The sequence below is a fragment of the Sminthopsis crassicaudata genome, chromosome 1 (genome assembly GCF_048593235.1).
Source record: "Sminthopsis crassicaudata isolate SCR6 chromosome 1, ASM4859323v1, whole genome shotgun sequence".
In the NCBI taxonomy this organism is placed as follows: Eukaryota; Metazoa; Chordata; class Mammalia; order Dasyuromorphia; family Dasyuridae; genus Sminthopsis; species Sminthopsis crassicaudata.
The window spans coordinates 47,358,397-47,385,299 of NC_133617.1; the positions used below are offsets into that span (position 1 = coordinate 47,358,397).

Genomic DNA, 26,903 nt, shown 5'->3' on the forward strand with positions numbered 1-26,903 from the left:
AGCTGGGGGATAAGTCAGGGTCTCCCGGACCCACCCACTTTTAGGAAAAGTCACACGACTCGGCAGCTTAGACAAAACGCTTTATTTTACATCCTCAGCAGTGCTCCTGTGAGCGGCGGCCTCCACCTGAAAATAAGGGCAGGGTCAGGCGCCGGGGCGGGTTGAGGGGCTCCGGTTCCTAGCATTTCCCGTTGTCCCAAAAGCCCGGCCCAAGCAGAGCTCTCTCAGGCGGTACCGCCTCCCCGGGGGCTGGCTGGCGGCTCGGGGTCCTTCCCCCGGTCTGGCTGGCGGCTCAGGGTCCCCCTCCCCCTTCCCTGGGTCTGACTCCCGGCTCGGGGTCCTCCGTAGCTCAGACCAGAGAAGCCTCCGGGCCGGAGCGGGGTAGCTAGGAGGGAGCTCCCGTCCCGGCCCTCCCCCCAGCTGCCGGCGGACACTCAGACACTCACCGCTCGGCCTCACCGCAGCCTCCGGGCCTCTCGCTCGGACTCCAGCAGCGTCAGCACGTCCCCCTCCCGCACGGGGCCCTTCACGTTGCGGATGATGGAGCGGCTCGTGTCGTCCATGAACTCCACGCGCACCTGCACGGGGCAGAGGGAGTGAGGCGCGGGCGGGCGGAGGAGCCCGGGCCCAGAGAGGGGGGACGCGGCCGCGAGCTTACCTGCGTGCACTGGCCCTGAGAACCGGTCCTGCCCAGCACCTTGGTGACCTGGGGACGGACGGAGAGGAGCGTGAGGCCGGGGCCGCCCACCCACTCCTTCTTACCCCCCCCTCCCCGCTCCCTCTTTCCGGCCCCTGGAGCGGCTCGGGGTCCCGGCCCGGACCACGCAGCCGCTCCTCGTCCTTCTCTCCTGCACCCCAAACTCCCGTCCCGGCATCTGCGCCTCACCCGAGCCAGCTTGATAGGCTGCACGCGGCCTGTGTCCATGATGGCGGCGGCCAAGGAAGATGGGAGAGAGACGAGAGAGAGTCACGTGGGCCCTGGCGCCTCTTTATACGCTTCCTGAAGCCCCGCCTCCGGAACTCGCGAGATCACGGCACTCGCGTTCCTTCCCTGCCTACCCAACGGCCTTTGCGGCTTCTGTTGTTGCCCTTCACTCCGGACCCAAGATGGCGTCGGCCACTGGCTTCATCCAGTGGCTCCGGAATTCAGCCTCCGGGGTGCGAGGACGACCCTTGGGACGAGGGCTTGATCTGATGACGCTGGGGACGAAGAACTGACTGACTGACTGACATCCTGTGAATCCTCCCTCTCCCCTCATCTTGTGCTTTACCTTGACCTTTGCCCTCTGATCTATAACCCTGTCCCCTGCTTCTTAGGTCTTTCCCATCTGTGACCCTCCCGCTGCCCCCAGTCTCTCACCTTGGTCTCTAACCCTTCCTCCTGAGCCCCGGTTCCTGCCCCTACCGATGACTCCTGCCCGGGACCCTTATTTCTCCCATGTCTCCCCCACCTCTAACCCCTCGCCTCTGTCACTGTTCCCACCCCCCAGGCGCAGTCCTAGACCCGGCTCCCTCCCCTGGCAGGACTGCGGGCTGTTCTGGGCTTCTGCCCGTGATGGGGGTGGGCTTATTCCTCCGGACTTACCCGAGCCCCCCCTCGGCCCTTTCCTCCAGCTTTCTGACTCGCCCCGCCCCCTCCCGTGATACGGACAGCTTCGCCCCGACTGTGCCCGAGTCCTCATTAATCCCCGGGGAGTCCCGGGGCCTCGAGCCCCCGCCCCCTGCTGGGCCACCCCAAGTTCTCATCTTTTTCTCTTCTTCACAGCACAACCTCCAGGCTAAGTTGCAGTTACGTTATCAGGAGATAGCCAAGAGGTGAGCAGATCTCTCCTCTCCCTTCCCATCACTCCCCGCTTTGTCCTTGTCCGTGGGAAACTTGCCCTAGAGCTAGACTGGAGGGGAGAGGGGGAGAAAGGGCCGGAAGGACGATTCCGTACATCCCTCCCCTCCCCCATCTTCTGTGCGCTTGTATTTGTTCTGTAAAGGAGACGGACGGTGACTAAAAGACTCAGCTGAAAGTACCTTAACCTGAAGGAGCTAGAACTCACAAACTACTGATTAGATGCAATAAAGAGAACCAGGTGACAGTGGTTTATTAGGGCTTAAACAAAGCTCCATTAGCATCTAGTGGGCGCTCAATAAATGTTTATTATTTAATTGCTCTAGTTGCCTCTTAGGAAGATGATAGAGTCTAGGAATTTAGGGACATTAAAAATGCAGCTCAGGCTCGGGGCTTACAGCTTTGAAATAGGATTGTGCTTTGGTTGGGAATTCTTAAATCCAGCTCTCCCTTTTAGCTTTCTGAATTTAATTTGAAATAAAGTAAAAAAATAATTAAAATTAGCTTATAACTTCTCATTCAAGTTTTTGAGAATGTTCTGTGCATGATTTGAGATAATTTAGGAGAGTAGAAGAAAGGAAGAGAGATTGCAAAGTTGTGTCTATACAGAATAACTTATAAACTTATACATGTAGAGGTGGAAATGTCAGAGACCTCAGGTCCCAGCCCCGCACTTTACATATGAGAACTGAGCATCGAAGACGGACCCTGACCGGAGCTGCTGCTCTTTAGGCGTTCCGCTCTGTGGTCACTGAATTGAGATGCAGAGAATACATTTGTCGGCTTGTGTTGTCTTGTGTGTACTGATTACAAAACATTTGTCTTAGTAAAAACAGCCTCAAATGTTCACTAAGATGTTTTCTGTTTATATGGTAAGAAGGTTCCTTCGTGGACACTTTGATGTTTAAAAGAAAAAAAATTAAAATATCAAAATGCAGCATAATTTCCTATTTGAAGCTCCCAGCTACAGGGAAGGAGAGGACAGGTCAGTATAACGGAAAAGTATACGGTGGGAGAGCCAATGGCCTAGAGAAGCCAGAAAGTTGCTTGAGTTCTTCCCAGTTTTCCTTGGAAACAATATTGAATCAAGCCTCTAAAAGATTCTGGAGTGACAGAACCCACAAAAGGTTGGAGTGAAACCATGTTCTAGCTTTAGATAAAGTACTCGGACTTCAAAAAAGTAGCTGCTTCATTTGGGTGAAGGAGACACAGCACAGGTAAGCAGCAGGCCAGCATTCAGGCCCCCAGCCTCAGTGCAGAAGGTCATTTGCCAGCCTTGGAACCCTAGCACGACAGCAGACATGGTGCTGGACCACCTTAGTGCAGTGGATGAGCTGGCCTCAGTGTGGAAAGCCAGGCCTCTGACCCCCAGTTTAAGAAGCTTAGAACAGTGCCCCCCTGTGCCCAGGAGCTGAGCTCAACTTTAAAACTCATGAAATATGCTTAAAAAAAAAAAAAGGTAAGAAAGCCATCAAAACACAAACTTAAGTGACAGAAATGGAAAAATATCTACATGTGAAGCTTCAAAGGAGAAAATGATTTGGTCTCAAGCTCAAAAAGTCCTTTTGGAAGAGCTCAAAAAAGATTTTAAAAATTACCAAAGAGATAGAAGAAAAATTGGGAAAAGACATAAGAATTATACAAGAGACAATCAATAGCTTGGAAAAGGAAGCACAAAAATTGAATTTTTCATGAAAAGACTTGTTTTGAATCTTGGTTGCTTTTCTTAGATGATCTTGAGCATTACCTACTCCCAGAGTTCAAGGATTTCCTGATGTAGCAAAGTGGATAGAATGTTAGATCTTGAGCCAGCAGGACTTGGGTTCAAGTCCAGCCTTGGACAATAGCTTTATGATCCTAGAGAAGTCACTTCCCTTCTGTGCCTCATTTTCCCAATTGTAAAATGATGATGTTGATAATAGCACCTACATGGTAGAGTTGTTTTAAGTACCAAATGTATTTGTAAGCTCTTTGCAACCTTAAAGCAGCATATAAATGCTGTTCTTACTCCTCAAGGCAGAATGATGTGGATTCAAATCTTACCTCAGAGACTTGCTAGCTGTATGACCAGCACAAGTCACTTCATTCCTGCTTCAGTTTCCTTTTCTGTAAAGTTCATAAGACAGTAATAGTAAAAAGTTCTTTGCAAAGTTTAGAGCACCACATTAATGCTAGCTGTCATCATTAGAGAAGATTCACCAGGAAAATGAAGGAGCTGGGTTGGGTGATGTCTTAAGGTCCTTCTAGCTCTGGATCGGAAGACATTTTATAGTTTGCTATGAAGGTTTTGGTTCGTTTTTATTTTCTGTCTACCACATTCACTACCAAGAACACTGGACTAGGAGGAGGTAGGCACTGAAGTCTTCTGAGCTCAGTTTCTTCATCTGGAAAATGGGGATAATACCTGTTCAAAAAAATCAAATGAGAAAATAATTCATAAACGTCCTCAATGGAGAGAATATGAGAACTTTGCCAAAGCACCTGATTTCCTGAGTCAGAGTGCTTGGGATTCAAGGTTTGATGTTGTGTGTTCACTTTCAGGCAACACATTTTAGGCGGGATATTGGAGTTAGAGGACATACGAGTGAAACCAGAGACTTGTCATGTGAAGGGACATGGGAAGAGCTGGGAATTTTGAGGACTTTTCTTTGTTTCAAGTCCTTGAAGGCTCTTGTGGAGAAGAGGGCCAGAATGTGTTTGGGTTGGCTTCAGAGAGCTAATTAGGCTTAGGGGGGCAGAAGCTACAGGGACAGATTTGGGGCTCAGTATGAAGGGACTGGGGGCTGTCTCAGGATCCTTTGAACTTGAAACATTGTCTACAAGCCTCTTCAAGCAGAAGAAAGCCCGCTGAGCTGGTTAGCAAGAACAATAAAGAACATGTAGCTCTTGATGACTTTGTTGTGCAGTGAGTCAGATGTTGTCCTATATTTTGCCTTATCTGTCAGGCTGTCCAAGGCACTGAAGTGACACGTTGGGTAGAGCCTACCAGCTTTGTGGTCCTGGACAAGTCACCTAACAGCAGTTTGCCTTGTCTTCTCATCTGTAAAATAAGGATAATAGTACATACCAACCGGGATTGTTCTGAGGATAAATTGAGAAAAGATACCTTAGCAAAATACCTAGACTATAGTAGATGCTAAATATATGTTTATTAATATTTTTAAATTGTAGGGACATGGGATTTAACATCTACACATGTGAGGACCATTGCTAGCACAGGAGATTATAACTAACAATTAAATTATATTTTCTTTAGAACTCAGCCACCTCCTAAACTGCCAGTAGGTCCTAGCCATAAGTTTTCAAACAATTACTATTGTACTCGTGATGGACGTCGGCAAGCCTCTCCTCCTTCAATCGTAATGTCTACTGTGAAAGTTTTAGAGTCCGGTCTCACTAGTAAGAGGTAAGTCTTTTCTCAGAACTAGATGACCCTTCCTAGGTTCTCTCCTTGGCTCATATTGGCACATTGCTTCAAGATTTACAAAACACTTGATCCTCACAACCCTGTGAGGGAGTTTGTATTGTTCTTATTTCCTCAATGAGGACAATGAGGTTTATTGAGGTCGAGGTGTCCAGAATTATGCAGGAGTGGAGTGAGTAGGATTCCAGCATTCTCTTATGCCATAGGTTCCCTTTCCTACCCCAGAATTCATGTGTATGAACTGAAATTTGCCAGGTCCCTGATTTTTAAAACTCTCATAATGTAACACTATTTGCCCATATTAGCTTCTCTGACCTCTTTCAAGTAGACCAGTTTTTCACTTTTTCTCTTCACTTTTATTCATGCTATTGTGTGCCAGTATCATACTGCACAAGTATCAGTTGAAGAAACAGATGTTTGGCTTGGAGAAAAGAATACACATCGGGGCCTTCATAACTGTCTTAGGGATTGCAAAAGCGTTATGTGATAACAAGATAATAATTCTACTTAACCTCATAGTGTAAAACTGGGGATATGGGGTAGAAGTTGCTAGGAGGCAGATTCAGCCTTAATGCTAAGAAGAATTTCTGAATCATTACAGCTGTTTTTAAATGGAAAGGACTGCTTTGGGAGCTAGGTCCTTCCCTCATTAGAAGTCTTTGAGCAGAGGTAGAGTTACTACTTCTCTAGGTATCCTTTTTCTGGCATGAGTTAGCTTAGGTGGTCTCTGAGGATCTTTAGAGTTATCAAACTAGCTTTTTCATTTCATAGAGTGCCTCATTGTTTTCAAAATCCTTTTACCCCTCGTTTGACTCGGTATTAACTGTCTGATGATTTGAATCCTCAATGTGACTCTGTGAGATTATTATCCCTACTTTTCAAGAAAGTATGCTAAGATACTTCCATCCTGAGATTCCCTAATGTGAGGCCAGGAGAGAGGGAAAAGTGCTCATGCTAACTTATTGGAAGAGCCAGGGCTTTATATTCTAGTACTTTAAAAAAAAAAAAAAAAATCAATACTTTATTTTTCCAAATACATATAAACATAGTTTTCAACATTTATTTTCCAAATTTTTCTCTCTCCCTCCCTTATCTTCCCCCATCCCAAGAAGCAAATAAGCTGATAATTTAAACATTTCCATATTTATCATGTTGTGTAAGGAAAATGATACCAAAAAGGGGAAAAAAGACAAGGAAAAAAAACAAAAACAAAAGTGGAGATAGTATGCTTTGATCCACATTCAGTCCTCAATCTAGATGCTGATATTACTTTCCATCCTAAGTCTATTGGAAGTAGCCTTGAGTCATTTCATTGTTGAAAAGAGCCAAGTCTATCATAGTTGATCATCACATAATCTTGTTCCTATGCACAATGTTCTCTTGATTCTACTTACTTCACTTAACCTCGGTTTATGTAAGTCTCTCCAGACTTTTCTGAAATCGGTCTGCTTATTTCTTACAGAACGATAATATTCCATTAAATTCATATATTATAACTTATTCAGTCATTTCCCATTACAAAAAGAATTTCTATAAAACATTTTTGCATGTGCCTCTGTAGTAGTAATAGTGCTGGATCAGAGTATGCACTGTTTGATATCCCTTTGGGCAGTTTCATATTGCTTTCCAGAATGGTTGGATGGTTTCACAGCTATAACAATTAGTGTTCCAATTTTCCCACATCCCCTCCACATTTATCATCTTTTTCTGTTATCTTAGCCAATCTGAGTGTGAAATAGTACCTCAGTGTATTGTTTTAATTTTCATTTCTCTAATAGTAATTTAGAGCATTTTTTCTATTTTTTTCTTTTTTCTTTTTTTTTTTAAACTGTATTGTACCATTTTCCCTCAAGGGAGGCTGTGATGCTGACTCCTGGAGACCTTTTTTTTCTTTAATCAGCTAGTGTAGAATCCTTCTCTACATGGCAAGATGCCTATATTGAAAGTGACCAATCAGTAGCTTAGAAAAAAGGCTGGCACGTCCTTGCCTGGTTTTTCCATAATGTAATCCCACCCTACTCATCCAACCTTTTTAGTAACTATTTTTTAATAATCCGTAACCTAGGTAATATGGTAAAAACATGAAATTTGACCCTTCTTTTTACACAGGTTGGAGCATACCAACTCACAATGGTATTGGGTCACATAATGTATTATTTTAAGATATCACTTTTCCACCATGCTCAGCTGCTTCAGTTAACTCTGTTTATGAAAGTAGAAAGTCCCTCCCACTCCAACCTCAGTTTCTCTTTTTTTCCAGTTTCATAACTTTTTTTTTTTAACACACATTGCTTTATGAATCATGTTGATAGACAAAAATCAGAGAAAAAAGGGAAAAACCATGGTAGGGATTTAAAAAAAAAAAAAAAGAAGAAGTAAATGTAGCATGTGTTGATTTACATTCAGTCTGTTTAATTTTTTTTTCTGGACACAGATGGCATTTTCTGTCCAAAATCTATTGGGATTGGTTTGTATCACTGAACCACTGAGAAGAACTAAGTCTTTCATAGTTACTTGATCATTGCACATTCTTGCTGTTATTGTATACAAGGTATTTTTGGTTCTATTTGTTCTGTTCAGCATCAGTTCATGTAAATCTTTCCAGACCTTTCTAAAATCAGCTTGTTCATTATTTTGCATAGAGCAATAATATTCCACTACCTTCATATCCCACAACTTGTTCAGCCATTCCCCAATTGATGGATATCTACTCATTTTCCAATTCTTTGTTACCACAGAAAGAGCAACTACACACATTTTTGCACATGTGGGGCCTTTTCCCTCCTTTATGATTTCCTTGGGATACAGACCCAGTAATGGCACTGCTGAGTCAAAGGGTATGCAGAGTTTTATAGCCCTTTGGGCATAGTTCCAGATTGTTCTCCAGAATTGTTGAATTATTTCACAACTCCACTAAAATGCATTAGTGTCCCAGTTCTACATCTCCTCTAACATTTATCATTATCTTTTCCTGTCATCTTAGCCAATCCGAAAGGAGTGAGGTGGTACCTCAGAGTTGTTTTAATTTGCATTTTTCTAATAGTGATTTAGAAAATTTTTTCATATAGTTGTAGATGACTTTAATTTTGCCATCTAAAAATGTTCATATTTCTTGACCATTTATCAACTGGAGAATGATTTGTATTCTTATGAATTTGACACAGTTCTTTGTATACTTTAGAAATTAGACCTTTATCCGAAATACTGGCTGTAAAGATTTTTTCCCAGCTTTACACTTTCCTTTTAATATTGTTTCTGTTAGTTTTGTTTGTGCAAAAACTTTTCAATTTAATGAAATCAAAAGTTGTCCATTTCATCTTTCATAATGTTCTCTAATTCTTCCTTGGTCATAAATTCTTCCCTTCTCCAAAGACCCAATAGGTAAATTATCCCTTGTTCTCCTAATTTGTTATGGTATCATCCTTTATGGCCAAATCATGTATCCATTTTTACCTTATTTTCATATGGAGTGTGAGATGTAGGTCTAAACCAAGTTTCTGGCATTATTTTTCCAGTTTTCCCAGGAATTTTTGTCAGATAATGAATTCTTATTCCAGAATCTGGAGTTTGGGAGTTTATCAAATGCTAGATTCCTATAGGCCTTGATTATTGCATTGTGTGTATGTAAGTTGTCTTAAGGACAAAGAAATTTGTTATGTCTCATCTAGCCTCTAGCACTCTCTTAGCATTGATCAGTTTTTTTTCTCCCACAAAGGAAGACTAGTAAAAATATGTTGGGGGCAGCTAGGTGGCGCAGTGGATAGAGCACCAGCCCTGAATTCAGGACCCAAATTCAAATTCACTCTCCCACACTTAACACTTCTAGCTGTGTGACCCTGGGCAAGTCACTTAACCCCAGCCTCAGAAAAAAAATAATAAATAAAAATAAAAATACATTGAATTGAATTTAGTGATTGTACTTCCTGTTCCAGAAGTAGAAATCTCAAAAGCTGATATATGGATCATATGATCCACATATGATTTCTTTTGTGTGCTGGGTTTTAAAAAATTCTAAATTAGGCCTTCCCTAAACCTCTCTTCTTTCTTTAGCTCAACTGAGGCTGTGGCAACTACTGGGAAAAAGCCAGTGATACCAGGACCTCCCATGAAAAAGTGGGAACTGTCAAAGGATCAACCCTACTTGTGAAATGGATCTGGAAGATGGACATACAGGTGCTGAGAGATTGTGATTTGGGGGACTGACTTGAAGGCATCAGCTCTTCTGCAGAGGCATCATAGAGAATCATACAGACAACTTTGCATCATTATATTTTATCTTGGGGGTAGGGAATTTGGGGAGAAACATGTATCCTAATACATGACAAATACACTGAACTCCCAATATTCTTTGCATTTTTATTTGGGGGATTCATTGCTTGAATTTGAGGATAAAGACTGTTACCTATTCTATGGGAATTGTCATCTCTGAAGATTGTGGGTGGCCCCGGCTAGAATGTGGACTTGGGAGTCTGAAAAATTGAACTGAATTCTGGAACTCCCAGCTGTGTGACCTGTGTGACCTCATTTAAACTTTCCCAGCTGAAATTTCCTCATCCATACAGTGGGGCTTATCTCTCCAGGGTATGGCAAGGATCAAATGAGATAATAGTTGCTAAGTATTTTGTACGTTAATGTGATGTCAGTATTAGCCGTGGTTATGTCAGCACTAGAAGTCCAGAAGAGAGCATCTAATTCAAATGAGATGCTCTTTTTTTTTTTTTTTTGAGAAACTTGAGCTGTAGGCTAAGGGGAAAGACTTGTTCAAGGCCTTCCCTTAATTCGGAGGGGTCGGTAGCATGACCAGCACCAGAACCCAAACTTCCTGACTCTTAATCTAGAGTTTAGTTTAGTTTTGTTTTTTTTTAACTGCATTTCTTTGCCTGTTTTTAATGAGTCAGTGGTAGATAGGTAAGAATTTTTTTTTTTTCTTCTCTTTCTCATCATCATCATAGAAAATACTTCTTAGGGGCTTTCAAAATGCTCTGTCACTTTCTCACTTGAACCTCATCACACTCTCATGAGATGGGCAAAACTGAGGTTTTTAGAGGAGGAAGATAGGTTCCTCTGTCACTAATGAGACAAGTCCAGACTAAAAAAAATGCTAATGTTTGTTGAATTGAGTTGCAAGTGGAACATATTCAGAAGATAGCTTTGGAGGTTTGTGGAAATTCAAAAGATAGCATACAAAGATTAGTTGAAGATCCTGCACTATTTAACCTAAAAAGATGTATGGGAATGTGTGAGTAGCATTGTTCTTACTTCTCAAGAGCTGTCATAGAAAAAAGGGAACAGATTTACTCCTTGGCCCCAGAGGGTGGAGCTAGGATCAGGGGAAACCTGTGTGGTGACAAAGTGCAACTCATTATAAAGAGTGGTTCAGAAATTAGATGATCTTATAAAGTTGGAGAGGTCACCGTCTCTGGAGTTGTCAGGTGGAGCTTGGGATGGCCATTTGTTGGAGCTGTCATGTACATGGCTGAACTGGAAAAGTAATATTCAAGCCCTTGAGTAAACATTTTGAAGATTCCTACCTGATAGTAACTGCACAATTAATAGCTATACTGTTAGTATTCATTGACTAAATGTCTAGTATGTGTGGCGGTGTGATGGGGGGGGTATAAAGACAAAGGGAAAATCAGTACCTGCCCTCAAGGAACTTACCTGAGGGGGCAAGTTGGAGGAGCTACAAAGTAACTTTGAAAGGACTACAAACAACTGGATCGAGGGTTTAGGAAGAGTTTCTTGAGAGGACGTCTTTTGAATTAGGCTTTGATGGGAGTTCTGCTTGGATTAGGATTCGAAGAAGTGGATAAGCCAGCAAGTATATTCTGGGCATCCAACATGAAGGGACGGAGAGAAGACATAGAACGTTGATTGATCTCTGACCACTGTTTGGTTTGATACCCGGTATTCGGACAAGCAGCAAAGACCAGCCTGCTTCCATGGGGAAAGAACAAGATAATCTGCAGGGTCAGTGTATTGTGTCTGGCCCAGAGTAGGTTTAATAAATGTCTATTGTGCTTTAGTGCCTAAATGTACTGGCAAAGGTGGTTTAAATGCCAAGATTAGGAGTTTGTATGTAAAGGCAAGAGAGCTCCTGAAGAATTTGGAGTGAGTGGTTCCATTCTGGGCCGGCCTCTCCTTCCACCCTGGGACACAGGAGCTGTTACTTTCCCACGCTACAAATGAGCAAACCCGGGTAAAGGGATTCAATGATAGACCGGGTAAGTGGGCCACCCAGCTCTGCCAATGGTAGTGATAGACAACATATGGGTGGGATTTTAAAGCTGCTGAAGCCTCATCCACCATCTTGCTAGTTCTTGGTGAGCATTGGACTGGAGAAACTGAGGCTGAGCTGGCTAGTGCCCGGGGTCAGGCAGCTGGTAAGACTCTGCCTTGGCACCGCCACCTCCTCCCCTCCCCCCAGTAAACCCCGGAAAGCCCCAAGCCGTTGCCATTTCCAGCCCCGCCACCGCCCCGCTGGCCAATTCGCGGGAGAGACCGCCGGGTGGCTGCGTGGAGGGAGGGCTAATTTTATGATTCCAGCACTCTGTGAGATTGGGGAGTCATGGCGGTTTCGGGGGGTCCTCATCTCGCGTGGGCTGTGGTGCAGTCTGCTAAACTCTGTTGTCCTTGTGCTTCTGAGCCTTCCCGGGAGAAAGGGGGCGGCGCATTTCTGTCCTCAAGGGGCTTTGGTAGGGGCGCCCTGCTGGTCTGAGCCATCTCAGGATCCACTCTGAACACTGCCCGATTTAGTTATGCGCAGGCGCAAGGTAGCGGATAAAAGGCGTCTGGGAAGAGAGGAGAGCCAGGTACCAGGCGCGAGGTGCCGGGACTACACATGCGCTCTGCCTCCCGCTAGTCCCCAGAACGGGGAGGGGGGCGCGTGCGCGAGTTAGCGGCTGGGGGCGGAGAGAGGACGAATTGAGGACTGCTGGACAGTCGGGAATGGCGCGTGCGCTGCTGCGGCTGTTGCCGCTGCTTCTGGCAGGACTGCAGCGAGCTCTGACTCTCAGCCTGCCTTCGACTCCGACCCCCGCGCAGCCCCGGAGCCTGGCCCGCCGAGGAGGTGAGCCCAGCCTCGTCCTTGCAGCCCCTTGCCCTTTCCCCTAGTCTGGGCGAGGAGCGTTCTCTCGGCGACCTCTAGGCCCCGCCCCCGAGCCCGCCCCGCTTCCCACCACCGCAGCCCACGATTGGTCCTGATGCCCATCAGTCAGGGTCACTCCCCCAGCGCCGCCACATGGCTTGGGACTCGGAGCTGCGGACCCGCCGGCGCTTACTAAGGGGAGGCTGAGGGGTCGCGGGCCCGGGGACCTCGGTGGCGAATGACCTTTTGGGACCACCGCCCGGCCGGCTTAGAACCCCGCTCTGAGAAAACGTTCAGATCGGAGAACGCTCGGGATCATCTGGGCCACATCCTCGTACTACGGCACGAGGCGCGGGAAAAACCCGAGGGGGAGGTGCTGAGAGACGGCGGGACCCCCTGAAGGGGCAGGGGCGGCTCCTCCAGGCCCCAGCGTCATCCCGGGGAGGCTCTCCCCTCGGCGGGCCCCTGTCAGTTCCCCCCTCCTGGTTACAAGTTGTGCGGCTGATGTGTGGCCGCGCCTGCTGCGGCCCAGCCCCCTAACTCACGGCCCTCTCCTCTAACCGAACCCCGAGGGCAAGGGAGGGTCAAGCAACCCCCCTTCCCCCCCTGCGTGTGCACCGGCGGCTTCCGGCTGGGAGAGTTTGATCTCAGCCTAGGAGAAAGCTGTTGCCCCTAAGGTTCTAAGTAAGGGGAGGAGGCGGGACATTCATGACCGAGCCGCTCTCCTTCCCTGGCAAGTCAGGCGGGGGGACCCAGAGGCCTCACCCCGGAGGCCGGCCCGATATGGGGATGAGGGGCCCTGGGGCGGCCGGCCAGACCCCGCATGACCTTGGAGAGCCCGGGGCCTGAGCTCCCTTGTCCTTCACAGGGTGAGGGCTTCGGTCTGATGGGTCTCTGCGGCCCGGGCTGCTCAAAGCCTCCCTGGGGAGCCTGGGGGAGATTCTGCAAACATTGATTAAGCGCCTGTTGTGTGCCAGCGCCGTGCTAAGCTCTGCAGGGAGTCCGTGGCCTCTAGGGGCTAGTGCAGAAAAAGCCCTTTGGAGGAGGACATTCACAGAATTTACAGAGGAGGAAACGGGATGGGAAGAAAAAGACTTTGGAGGAAGGGAAGCCTTCCCATGTATCTTTTGGCTTCATTCCCAGAGAGCGAGTCTTATGTGGGTGGGAGCGGTAGTTCTGTTTTTGGAACGGTTCTCCTTCGCCCACCTACAGCCACGCTCCTGTGCAGAGGCAAGGGGCGGCTGTTTTCTCTCCGGCTGCTCCGCCCCGGGCCAGGAGAATGTGTGGCGCCTGCCCTGTGGTCATAGGTGGAGAAGGAAGGCTTTGTCCATAAAGCCACAGTGTCAGATAAGAAGTCCGGGGTCTCTGGGGATCATCTGGGAAGGCTTGGAGAGAGCCCCCGCCCCTGCTGCAGAGGCCGGGCAAAGGAGGCCAGTGGGATGCTCCTGTGGCTCCCCTGGGTGGCTAGGAGTGAGGTTTGGGGCGTGAGGCTGTACGCTTAGATGGAATAAAGGTAGGGGTGGTGGGAGTGACGCTGATAGTAGACAATAAACGTTATTTGCAAAGTTCTACAGCGGTCCTCACACTTTTAAATGGGGGTCGGTTCCCAGTCCCCCGGGGCTAGAGTAAAAACAAAAGCTCCCACTCTGTCTCCGCCCTCAGCCCACGTGACATAACCCGGCGCCCGCGGGCGGGCGTAGTTTGAGAACCTCTGGATAAAAGACTTTGAAGTTCCCTGCTCTCCCGCTGGCGCTCCTGTCTAGGGAACTGTCACTGAGGAGGTGATGAGTTAGTCTGCATGATGATGAAGCCTCAGGGAGTGAGGGGCTGGATAGGACATGAAGAGCTGCCTGGGGAGAGAACAGACTCTACTCCCTATTTTGGTACCAAGAAAAGGGTTTAAATTTGTGAAGGTTCCTCAGCTTGGCGAGTTCTCTCTGGGTCATGTTAGAGCTCTGAGCTCCTGTGGGGACGGACGCTTCCCACCGTCAGTGCTGGTAGTCTAAGCCTCAGAGCGTTAGCCCAGTGCAGTCAGTGCAGGGCCTGAGTCTCCCACTTCCTCCCACTTCCTCGAGTGTTGCTGAGCTGGGGTTGGTTCCATTTCAATAGTCTTGAAAGCTTTTGGAGATCACACCTTATTAGCTGTGTCCCCCAAACCAGGTAGAGAGCCTTGTCCATTCAGAAAACAAATGGACGGATCACTGCAGCTCGGCTTAGCTCTGCCTGCACTCAACTCTTGGCTCCACCAAGTCCGAGACCTTTACTGATTTACTCTTCCTGTGTTCAGGAACCTGTTATCCCAGAAGAGAAGAGGGTCAGGGCTGAGACAGGCCTGTTTCTTTTCCTGCTTCCCCTGGCGGCACCTCTCTTTGGAACAGCACCTGGTTGTTGGGGAAGAGATGTGGCCTGGGGCAGGCACCTTCCGCCTGCCTCCAGGAAGTACAGCGGGTTCTCAGACTTTGGACGAGTTTCTGGGAAGAGTTTCTGGGGGGGTAACTGAGTGCGTGAGTTTTTGGGAGCAGAGACAAGTGAATGCGGGGCTGAGAATAGGGGGGACCGTCTACCTTTTCTGCTTCCTTGTGAATAAGGGACAGGTTAAAAAAGACGGACTCTGGGAGCCAGGTATTTGGGAAGTAGTGTGGGGTGGCCATGGTAACTCCTCAAGTTAGAAAATGTGGGTTTAAATTCAGTCCTTGAATGTAAATCACTTCCCCACTCTAACTCTAAATTCAGCCCTCAATAAAGTGAGTGAGTTTGATAATCTCTGTTTTCTCTGCCCAGATGTGTGCCATTTTACTAGCTTTAATAATCACCAAAATAGACATTTATAAGGCCGTTTATAGTTTTCAAAACACTTTAATGTCCAGTATTTCATTTTAGGTGTATAGTCGTTGTGTGACGTAAGTATTATTATTAACAGGTCTTTCGATGGATAAAAAGCTATATCTGGAATCAGGAAGACCAAGTTCAAACACTGTCTAGCTGTGGGTCCCTGGGTAAAGCACTTGACCTCTGCTCGCTTCAATTTCCTAATGTATACAGTGAGCATGATAATAACACTTCCCTCCCAGGATCAAATGAGGTAATATTTGTAAAGTGCTTTGCAGATTTAAAGCACTATGTAAATATTAGCTATACCTATTTTTTATTCCCTTTTTATAGCTGAAGAAACTGAGGCAGAGAAGTGACTTACCTATGGTTGTACAGCTAGTGTTCGAGGCAGGATTTAAAACCAAAGCTTCTTAAACTATGGGGAGAGACCCCATCTGGGATTGTGAATGTGGAGGTCACAAAAAAGTTGGCAACAGTAAAAAGTATCAAATATTCTGCCAAGATTTAATTATGTAAAAATAAATATATCCATCTTATTTAATTATGTAAAAATAAATATATCCATCTTATTACTATGCAGATTTGTTTTCATCTTTAATAAATAGTAAAATTATATGTATATCAAAATTTTGTTTTAAAATAATTTCTTTATGGTTTATTATCAGTAAATGTTTGATTTGTATAGTATTTTATATAACTGCATGTAGGCATGTGCCTATATATCGGTATATTTTATATACTTAGTACCCACAATCACATAAAGATATGTCTGCCAAAAAGGGGTTGTGGGTGGAATACGTTTTAAGAAACCCTGCTTTAGACTTTGGTCTGGTACACTTTTTGCTGTGCCATCCTGGCTCTCTGTTCTAGTGCAGCTCCTCTAGTTGTGGCATGTGCTCCTGCAGCTTCCCCCTCCCCAAAGCTCCTTCACTAGAATGGCATATATCCCAAGGAATCCCTTCCCCACTTTGGGAAGGTGGTGCAGTGGCCTCAGCTGGTCAAGCTGCTGCTAAGGCTCAGTCAGGCCAAGGGAGCTAGCCATTTCCCCATAAGTCTCCATAATAGTTGGACCACTCACTTTAGTGGGACCATGTTGAAAGGGAAAGCCTATGTAATTTGGAGGAAGGAAAATGAGGTAGGAAGGGGTCCATTAGCTTCCAGGAGAAAACAAAACTCAAGAATCTTTCCTTGCTCTCAATATTTCTACATTTGCAACCAATGCATTTACAAATAAGAAGATCCAGCTTTTCCAGGAGAAAGTAATGAGGCCCGGGACATTATTTTGTTATTTATCTGTCCCTCCATCCATTCATTCAGTTTTTCCTTCCCTTCCCCTCACTTTCTCATTTTAGAGACAATAATCCAAGAAGGAAGCTTAGAGCTTTATGGAGTAGAGCGGGGAGTCAAGAACAGGGACCGTTGGTTCCAAGTCAGGCTCATTCTCACTCCTACCGGGTTCTGTTGTCTTATCGGCCATCCTGGCTGCGCTGCTTTAGGCTAGCCTGGGGATGTCCTGTCATTTAGGTTTTCTTTTCACTCCTGTTTCTCAGGCACTGAAGAGCCATGCCCACCCTCAAAGTTCCCGTGTGGCCAGGGCATCTGCATCCCCTCTGAGTGGCTGTGCGACGGTGACAAGGACTGCTTAGATGGCAGAGATGAAACTTCCTGCCGTAAGTGGATGGTAACCGGGAGGTCACCCAGCCCGGAGCAGGACTGAGCTGGGCTCAACCAACTGTATGGATACCCCTTTGCCCCTTGAGACTCCACAGCTTTCTATGCTAAGTTCCTTCTTTGTAATTTGCCCTTAGGCTAGTAAAGAATTATGTTTGTCTTGTGGAGAAGGGATTGTGCCTGTAAGGATACTAAAGATTAACCAAGAGGACCTGGGTTAATCTGTCTAGATCAGAGTAAGTGGGTTCCATCAGTTATAGGCTTACAGAGTATAGTGGCCTGAAAAGAGTCTCCAGCATTAGCCCTCCCTCATTCCGATTTCTAAGGACATCCCACCCTTCCCTGGACTCTGCATTCTCTCTCTCATGGTCCCCAAGTCTTGGGGAAAAGTTTTCAATACAATTACTTTAGCTTATAACCTAATTCTATTGTAACTTAACCTTCATCTGTAACCTTTCTTTTTACCCGTGAATAGGAGTAGAGCCTTGTGCCCAGGGGGAGGAGCGGTGCCCCTCTGAGACGTGTTCCCCTCTCAGATGTGAGGGACCCCAGTGTGCTGATCTGCGGATTGAAGCCAGCTGTCCCCCACCTCCCTGCCTGGCTGAATATCGATTTTGTGATGGGATCAACGATTGTCCCAATGGCACAGATGAACGGCTTGTGGACTGTAGGAAGCGCCGTTCAAAGCTGCCCTTGCTGGGGTGTGCCAGGCAAGGGTTCCAGTGTGCCCCAGGAGTATGCATCCCACATGCATGGGTGTGTGATGGGCACCCAGACTGTGCCAGTGGCATTGACGAGCATCATTGTGGTGAGTGTTCATGGGGGGGGGGGAGTGCACATGCTTGCATACTGTACCCTTTCAGTCAGCTAGAGTACTAGAGAAAGGGAGAACTTAAGAGCTTATACCTTGGATGTCTCAGGAAGGAGAGACTTTCAAAAGCCCTTGTGGAATTCATCTTTTGGCTTTGGTGCTAAGATAGAGTAAAATGGAGGCGGAGACTGGACAGTGGACTAGAGGAGCCTGAGTGTAGTGATATTGGGAAACATAGGTGGTCTTCCAATCCCAGCCAGCTGCAGTGCCATGGGAATCTGTGGGAGACTTACAATTTAGGGAGGAAATCAAGATCTGGCTGGGTCCCTCAGGCCACTGGATTCTGGTGCATCTCTGGAACACTGGCCAGGGGAGGTTCTTCCATCCTTTGGTCTCAGATGTCAGAGTTAGTAAAAGCACCTACTGGGTGCCAAGCTTTGAGAATGCAAATGTGAAAATGTGCCCTCAAGGAGCTGCAAGTTTAGGAGTGGGGGATGGGAGACAAGTCAGTCAGAGAAGTCCTGAAGTTGTTCAGCCAAGTGAGAAAGATGTTTTGAGTTTTGAGTTGAGCTCCTTCCCTGAGTGGGGGATGGGCTGGGGGGTTCATGGCCCCATCTTCCAATCAGAAGGTCCAAGGCTTGGACCACAACAGGATGATGAGATCTTCCCACTAATGAGCTTCCCAGGACACGATGAAGTCAGAGAAATCCGAGGGTGAAAGAGAGGAAATCTCTCCATAGGGACTGAAGCTGACTGGTTTCATTGCAGGGACAACAGGAACTCCCTTCAATCAGGCTGTCACTTTAGCAAAGTCTGTCACCCCAGGTACAGCATCTTCAGGAAATCAGATTACCACTGGGGTAACAATGGCCACCAGTAAGTGTCCCTGAGTGTGGGCAGCATCTCCTTTCTGGTTCTGAAGAATCTGCGGCCCCCTCTCCCCCTGGGCCGCTGACCTGAGGCAGACTGGTTTTGTTGCAGGGACAACAGGAACTTCTACCTTAGCTGTGTCTCCCACCTCAGGTAATGGGAGTGCTGTCCCTTCAGGAACTCTGAGCGTCAGTGGGATAACTGTGACCACTGGTAAGTGTCCCTGAGTGGGAGCAGCATCTGTGCAGTCAGCTTCCAGAATATTGGTTCCATCAAGTCTGGAACCCTCATGGCCTCACCTCCCTGGGATGCCCCACCCTAGGAGCAGGTATAGATTTTCTTTGCTGTGGGGGGGTGGAGGGCTGAGGTGGCCACAGCGTCTCATGCACCTTATAGAGAATCTTCACTTTGAGAGATGGGCTGCCAGCTGCTGGCTGGACACTCCTTCCTCTGGCCTGAGCCTGGGCTCCCTCAGCTGCTGGGAAGCACATGGCGTGCTCAGCCTTTGCAGTATTCTCTGAGAAGGCCCTGACACTTCTGGGAGGAGAGGGCAGAGAATGCCATAAGGCACATCTTGGGAGTACTTCAGGTACTTTTTTAGACAGCCCAGAGAGAGATAGAAGGGCCAGGGAAGTGTGTTGACCTTGAAGCATCCACCTTGATTGGGCCGGCCTTGGGCAGCCTTTCTTTTTTTTGCTATCCGTTGTTCTTTTTAATATCACTTAATTTTCTCTAAGGTCCTTTCCAAACCAGAAATTCCCTGAGTTTTTGATTTGGTTCTTTCCCCACTGCCTTGTTTCAGGCAGAGCCTGGGCACTGAATCAGACAATAAGAACTGATAGATTAGTGATGGAGCACAGAGGCAGTGCTGAGAGTGGGGGAGACCTCTGACTCACATTCCAGTTTCCCACTAATTGTGACCCTCAGTGAGGTAGGGAGCTCCAGTTTGGGGAGGAGTATGTAACTATTTCTATACCTATCAGGTTCTGGCCTATGCTCTCAGGTGGGTATGCCCTGGTGGTATTTTCAAGCTCAGAAATTCAGGAAGCCTTCAATGCCTTTGGCTTTAGATGTAGCTGTACCATGGGGTGCAAAGTCTCTCCCTCCTCTTGGGTGCTGCTGACCTGAAGATGCTTCATTTCAGGGGTGGTGACACAAGTTCCTGAAGACCAGAACACCACTCCAGGTCGTGGAAGCCTCACACCTTCTGAAAGACGAAGCGCATATGGGCTGGTCATGGCAGCAGGTGAGGCCCTTAGGCAGGCTGTGGGCCTGCTCAATTATCTGTTATGACTTAGGTCCTGCCACTATTAAACTATGGGTTGGAAAGAGTCTTGCAAGCCATCTAACTCGAACCCATTCTACAACTTTCTCATCTAGCAATGAGGGGTGAAAAATACCTCTTGAGGCAGCCCATTTTCCTGGCTAGAAACACTTTCCTGACATCTAAGCAGATTTACTCCAACTTCTGTCCATTGCTTTTAGTTCTGCTCCCTGAGAGAAAATGAACACGTTTAGTCCCTTATTCACATGTGAACTCTTTCAGTCTCCCTCCAGGATTTCCTTTTTCTAGTCTAATAAACATTGTACATTTTCTCAGTGAAGTTTCTTGAGGTAGCTGGGTAACATGATGGATAGATCGCTAGACTTCAGATAAGGAAGCTATGCGTTTGAATCCTGGCTTAGACGTGTACTTACAGTGGGAACTTTGCAAACAAATGAAAAATTTCTGCCTCAGTTTCCCCAACTGTAAAATCAGAATAATAGCAGCACCTACCTATCAAGGTTGTTGTGAGAATCAAATATCAGAATATGCAGAATGTTGTGTAAACCTTAAAGTAATAATATATAAATGTTGGCTATTGTTACAATCTCTAGGTTCTTTTCTATCTTGATTTCCCTGTGGTGGACATTCCAGTTTGTCAATATCTTTCCTTCACTGTGGTACCTAGAGTTGCCCTCAGGAGGCTAGATTTGGTCTGACCAGTGCAGCGCAGAGAACGCAAGACTGGCCCTCTCTAGGCCTCAACTTTGGGCACTCCTGAATTTTGTCTGGGATCACATTAGCTGCTGGAGTGTGTTGCTGACCCATTAAACCTTCAGGCTACTAAAACCCTCAGATCTTTTCAGATGAACTGTCATCAAGCCTACTTCACCCATCTTGTTGGTATTTTGAAGTCAAGTATAAATCTTTTCATCTGTCCCCTTAAAATTCATCTTATTAGATTCAGCCCAATGTTCCAGCCTGCCAAGATGTGTTCTATCCTGTCATCTAAAGAGATCCAGAGCATTGATCATGCAGGCCCAGACAGAGATCCCCAGTGCATGTGACTGAAGAGGTTTCTCAAAGTTCATATGAAACCATTAACAATGGCTCTTTGGGGCCATCCATTCAATCAGTCCTTAACTGTGTGATCATCTGACCCATATCTCTCTGTCTTGTCTATAAGTGTGGTACAAGACAGTTTGTCTTGTCAAATATAGTGGTTTTTTAAAAATATTCAAGTAAGCTATTTCTCATCTAGTAGCTGTTAAAAAAGCCTGAGATTCATCTCCATGATCTATTCTTGATGAAGCTGTATTGCTTCTTTGTAGTCACCATTTATTCCCTTGACGTTCATAAGCATCCCCTTCATAACATGCTGTAGACTTTCACGAGGAGTCAGAGTTCTCTTGGTTGGCCTGTAGTTTGCTTATTCTGTTCTCTGGCCCTCTGTGATGATCAAGCCCACACGTACCCCTCTCCAGGCTGGCGGCACCTTCCCTGTTCTTTTCTATTTCCTTCCCAATCTGATGCTCATTCTTCTTGGCAGAGAAAACAAGCCAGCTAAAGATTGAGCTACTTCTGCTCTATTTTCAGTCATGATCCAGTCCTTGTCCTTCTTTAACTCTTCTCCTTTCTCCTGCATAGCTAAAAAATCCCTTTTGGTTGTTCCAGTCAGAGTCAGTAAACACTGCCAGAGTGCCCATTACTGCCAGGGAACTGTGCTTGGCTAAGCCTGGGACACAGCAATAGGCCTAAGACTGCCCCTGTTCTCAAGGAGCTTGCAATCTAATGGAAGAAGCCAACATGCAGAAGCTGCAAAGTTTCCTTTTATGGAGGATCAGGGAGGGATTCCCTGATGTCGGAGGGAGAGAGTCAGAGGCAGAAATGCCTGAGCAGAGTAATTTTGGAATTGAGGTCAATTTATACAACATAAAGGGAGTTTCAGAAGATGAGTTGGAAATGTTCTTAGCATTGCACATGTTTAACCTATGTTGGATTACTTGCTGTTTGGAGGGGATGGGGGGAAGGAAGGGAGAAAAATTTGGAAAACAAGGTTTTGCAAAGGTGAATGTTGAAAATTTGTATGTATTTTGAAAGATAAAAAGCTATTATTGAAAAAAACAAACAAACAAACACACAAAACAGAAGTAGAAAAAAAGGGAAATTTTCTTGGTTTTCCTACCAGCTATATCTCATTCTGCTGTCAGTGCCCAGTGTGCTTTTCATGCAGGCTCCATGTTTGTATTTGTTCTTTCATGTTCCTGAAATCTGGACTAAGCCCCTCTTTGCTGCCCTGCCCCATTGGAACAGCTCCCTCTTCCATCTTCTTCCTGAGAGTTTTGGGAATTCCCAGACTTCAGAGCAATGTCTGTTAGCAGTCTAAAGTGACCTTTGCTAGTCTGCCCGGGGTTGTGGGGTAGGGTGCCCTTGCCTTGGGCCTCTGGTGGAGGTCTTTTGGATGACCCAGGGGTAGAGGTGCAGGGCAAAGAGATGGGGAGTTCTACAGCTGGAGTTGAAATGTATAAATTCAAATCCAAGACTTAACCTCTGACCTGCCTTGTGGCACTAGGTGACATCTTTCTCCAACCCTTATTTCAATGCTCTGTAAAATGGGAGGATAAGGTCCTTTCTAGCACCAACATTTTCTGAGTCTGATTTTTTTTCCTTTCAGCTGCCCTAAGTGGAATTCTGGCTGCTGCCTGTCTGCTTGTGTGTTGCCAGACCTGGGCCCAAGTCCGGTGGCGCCTCCTCCCCCAACCACATCTGGTGGAAGTTATGAAGGATTCACTGCTGATGCCTGAGAGGACACCATCGTCCTCAATCTGAGGACCAGCTCCCGTGGCCTCCAGGATTGCTTGTCCATTTGTGAAAGTGGCCCAGGCTACCCTGGGGTCAAACCGAGTCCTCCAGGAGGAGGAGAACCAAAGGAGGAAAGAGGCCGTTAGCTACAGAGGACTCTCTTCCATCGGCCTCCATCACAAGCTACCTCTCTCTTTAAGGCAGCCGACAGGTCCTGACCTTGTTGCCTTTTTCTACCACCCTGGGAGGCCTTGCATCCGGCACCCCTTGGATGAGGCCGGATGGGTGTGGATCCTGATTCTTTGCAACATCCTGTCTCCTATGGGGGTAGGAGTGGGAATTGGCTGCAGGCTCCAGAGGTAGTCACACGCCCAATCACACCCCCATGCAGCTGGTTTCAGGGCCAGTACTCTTTGTTAGGCAAGGCTGGGGTCGCTGGAATCAGCTAGGAGGCTGGGCTGGTGGCTCTGGGGTGAGACACTCCGTTCAGCTCTCACATGGGCTACAGATGAGGAGGAGGATAGCCCAACATCTAGGGTGATTGACATTTTAGTGATTAAAATGATTTCCCAAAATTTAAAACCTATCCTCCAGTTTGTCTTCTGATTTCTTTTCTGAATCTCCTCATGGAAGAAGAATCTGACCTAGAACTTGGCATGGAGTGGGGGCAAGTAGGTAAAAAAGACCCCCATTCTGGAGAAATTTACCTTCTTTGGCCAAACGGAGTATCACAAGTAGGGGAAGCGGGACTAGATGGTCTCTAAGGTCCTAGGAGTCTCTTCCTTTATCATATGAAGTTACTGTGCAGTACAGTCAAGACAAACATTTTTTGAAGGCAGCAGTAACTTTTACTGCAGACAGAAAAATAGAGGAATATAAATTTTAAAGTAGCATCACTCCCATATTGATAGCACTGTAAGGAATACAAATACCACCAGGTCAGTAGTACAAGTGTTGTTATTCCCATTTTTTGAACAGGAAAACTGAGGCCAGAAAAATTACATAATTTATTTGTTGGAGTCACACAGTGTAGAGCTGGGATTTGAAACCCAGATCACTTGACTGCAAATATATATCCTGTATTTCTTCCCATAGAATTGAAATTCCTTGAAAGAGATCTTAGGAAGCTAGTTCAACTTTTTATTCCAGATGGTAATCCCCTTTGATAGCATCCTCACTAAGTAGAAGGAGATAGTGTGTGGATGACAAAGGTGTCTGGGTTTGGGGCTTGTCAGACTTTCTGGACTTTGTCCTTTAAAAGTAAGTAAGCCTTTCTGAATCTGTTTCCTTATCTGTAAAATGAGGGGTTGAATTAGATTCAATTCAGCATTGATTAGGCACCTGCCATGTATAAGATAATATAATAAGCTTGGGGATACAAAGACCAAATTGAAATATAAGGAATTTACTATCTGGAAGAGACAATACTGAATCTCAAGAATTGGGTGAGACCTTAGAGACCATCCAGCTCACCCTGTGCCCAACAAATGGTTATCACATCTTTGTTCAAAGGCTCCCAGTGAGAGAAGCCCCTGCTCTCAAGGAGCCTGCACTTCAGTGGAGTAAGCTAAGACACAGGGAAGTCAATTTTGTGTAATTTCAGGAGGGAGAGGGCTTTCTTGGGGTCCATTAGGAAAGTTTGGCACTCAAACTGGGCTTGAAGGAAGCTAAGGCTTCTTAACGATGGAAATGTATCCCAAGCATGAGTCAGGGGGAAGAAAAGAGATAAAAATTCCATATGTACAGGCACAGAGATGGGAGGTAGCATGTTGTATTTGGGGATCAGGAAATAATCTGAAATCAGTTTAGAAAGGTAGGTTAGATTGAGGAAGAATTTAATTACCAGCCTTGTATTTTATCCTAGGGACAATAGGGAATCTTTGGAGATTTTAAAAGTAGGGGAGTGACATAGACGTCTGTGTAAGACATAGTAATTTGGTAGCTATAGGGAAGATGGATTGGGAAGGGGAGAGAGTGGAAGCAGAAAGACCCGTCCTAAGCCACTGCAATAGTCTAGATAGGCAGTGAAAAAGGTCTGAATGAGGAATGGGAATGGAGATAAGGAGGGATGTTTGTGAAGGTGAATCAGATGATTTGGAAAAATACCTGGAAATGAGGGATGATTCTTGGGTTTCAAACCCGGGTAAGTGGATGGATGATGATGCCCTTAGCAGAAATAGGCATTTGGGGAAGGGTGAGGAGAAGAATCGTGGCCCATATTAAGTCTTGAGTAGTCACTGGGGCCATGGGGTAAGGAAAGATTCTTGGAGAATATCACTGTCTCCTTGAACCTAGACAGGGACTCTGAGGTGGAGAAGTAGCTGGAGTGTCCAGGGAACCTTTTACTCAAGGATCCTGCCTCTGGCAACTCGCGAGCTGTGTCACTAACCATGTCACCTTGGGCTACTTGACCTCTCTGATTCCCAGTTGCTTCATAAAGAATTCCAGCACCAGGGAAGTGTTAGCCCACTGTATTATGCCTTGGTCTGACCATTTGTTTTCAGTTCAGGGTACCCCATTTTAGGAAGGACATCAATAGCCTGGAGAATCCAGAGGTAGGCAGTCAGGATGAGGCTTGAAGGACTTGAGAATATTGTAGAATGTATAGAAGCAAAGACTCAGCGAGGACATATTTATGAAAGGTTTTTCACTTGTTCTGCTTAGTTTCAGAGAGCAGGCCCAGGTGAAGTGGGTAGAAATTATAAGAAAGCAAAAACTAGTTATCCCAAAGTAAAAGGTGTTTGCTCGGGACTCAGTTACCCTTTAATGGAGATCTTAAAGAGCTCAATGAGCAGTTGTGAGGTGTACTGAGGGGATCCTTGTTGAAATCCAGATAGGACAAGTTGGCCTCTAAGAGGCCTCCCAGATTAGAGATTCTCTGATTAAAATGAGTTCTGTTGTACACATGGCAGTCAATAAACATTTATTAAATACTTGCTGTATGCTGGGCACTAAGTTCTGGACATAGAAAGGTAGAAGATAGTTCCTGCCTTTGAGGCTTTCACAGTCTAATGGGGGATATTACATGCAAGCAATTATACACAAACAAGTTCTATATAGGATAAATAAGAATCATCAAAAGAAGAAGGGTACTAGAATTGAGACACTGGGAAAGTATCTTCTTGCAGAAGAAGATGGGATTTCAGCTGGAACTGGTAGAAAATCAGATGACTGGGGTAAAGAAGGAAAGCATTCCAGGTATAGGGGACATCTAGTAAAAATACACGAGTCAAGAGATGATAGAGTGTCTTATATGAAGCTCAGCATGGTCATCTTGAACCTCAGATGCTGTTGGGATGTCCTGGAATTTTGTGATGGACTGGAATTAAATATATACATCTTGTATCCATCTTCACAGAAATATGGTAACCTTTGGGAACTGAGCACATCACCCAGACAGATGATCCTGTGATCACCCAGAGTTTGAACATTTCTAGCAATAAATAAGAAAACATATCCTCTAAAACATTTCACACGCTTCTGTACTGGAAGGGCCTTCAGAAAGTTAGCTGGTACTGGCCCAAGAATGCCCTTATTCAGCACCTGGAAGGGGCATCCAGCCACTGCCTGAAAGCTTCCCTCCAGAGGAAGCCTGTTCACATTCGCACGGCTCTTATTATTATAGCAATCCCCACTGTTTGTTATGAAGGTTAAATAAGACAGGACATGTGGAGTGCTTTGTGAACCTTAAAACAGCCATTGTTTTACAGAGACCGGGAGGACAGGTTTATTGTACTTGTTTCCTCTGCTGTAAAATTAACAGACTGGTCTAAATCAAGGGCTCTTGTATTTTCCTAGCTGTATTTCCAGCTCACAAAGCTGCCAGCAGCATAAAATTGTCATCTTATGCATTTCATAAATCTAAAAACATCATTTCTGAGAAGAGTTCCATAAGCTTGCCAGAGGGGCCCACCACTTGAGTTTGAGAAGCCCTGGTCAGCACAACCTCGAGGGACAATTCCACCTCTGGTAATTGCTCTCCCATGACTTCCTACCATTGTCTTTGGTGACCACTTTTGCATCTACTTAATTTCTGCCCTATTGGGGCAACAGGAAAATCGACAGCCTCGACATAATGGGAGTTACTTCTGGTACATGGAAGAGAAGCAGGGGGGAAAACCCATTGGCCTGAGTGCCAGGTGAGCACAAAGTTATGAACCTGCCATGTCGTCTCTGGACACTGGGAGTCCTCAAAACCCAGGCTGTCAATGCAGGATGGGATGGTGTCCAAAAAACCTGACTTAGAAGTAGGAGGTATTTAAAGTCAGATCCAGGCAAGAGGGACAGTCCCCAAGTGGATGA

The 26,903-nt window shown here is 46.1% G+C and overlaps 3 protein-coding genes across 6 annotated transcripts; 2 read left to right on the forward strand and 1 right to left on the reverse strand.

Annotated features, from left to right (window-relative positions):
• Positions 1-67: 67 nt before the first annotated feature.
• RPS28 (ribosomal protein S28) lies at positions 68-1,012 on the reverse strand. Its single transcript, XM_074301567.1, has 4 exons — positions 887-1,012; positions 659-706; positions 447-578; positions 68-126 (listed from the first exon to the last, which is right to left on the reverse strand). Exons 1-3 carry the CDS (start codon positions 923-925, stop codon positions 456-458), a joined length of 210 nt encoding a protein of 69 aa, XP_074157668.1. The 5' UTR covers positions 926-1,012; the 3' UTR covers positions 68-126; positions 447-455.
• Positions 946-9,599, forward strand: NDUFA7 (NADH:ubiquinone oxidoreductase subunit A7). The gene is made up of 4 exons (XM_074301553.1): positions 946-1,158; positions 1,766-1,815; positions 5,097-5,246; positions 9,315-9,599. Exons 1-4 carry the CDS (start codon positions 946-948, stop codon positions 9,409-9,411), a joined length of 510 nt encoding a protein of 169 aa, XP_074157654.1. The 3' UTR covers positions 9,412-9,599.
• A 2,467-nt stretch (positions 9,600-12,066) lies between these two features.
• On the forward strand, positions 12,067-23,187 carry CD320 (CD320 molecule). 4 transcript variants are annotated; one of them, XM_074301519.1, is made up of 7 exons: positions 12,068-12,333; positions 16,734-16,853; positions 17,330-17,662; positions 18,434-18,541; positions 18,647-18,748; positions 19,680-19,781; positions 22,474-23,187. In XM_074301519.1, the coding sequence occupies exons 1-7, from the start codon at positions 12,213-12,215 to the stop codon at positions 22,626-22,628; spliced, it is 1,041 nt and encodes a 346-aa protein (XP_074157620.1). In that variant the 5' UTR covers positions 12,068-12,212; the 3' UTR covers positions 22,629-23,187. The 4 variants fall into 4 exon arrangements, with proteins under 4 accessions (XP_074157628.1, XP_074157620.1, XP_074157635.1 ...); XM_074301534.1 differs by lacking the exon at positions 12,068-12,333 and adding an exon at positions 12,718-13,084 and having other exon boundaries at positions 18,434-18,490; XM_074301527.1 differs by lacking the exon at positions 18,434-18,541 and having other exon boundaries at positions 12,067-12,333.
• The last annotated feature ends 3,716 nt before the right edge of the window (positions 23,188-26,903 follow it).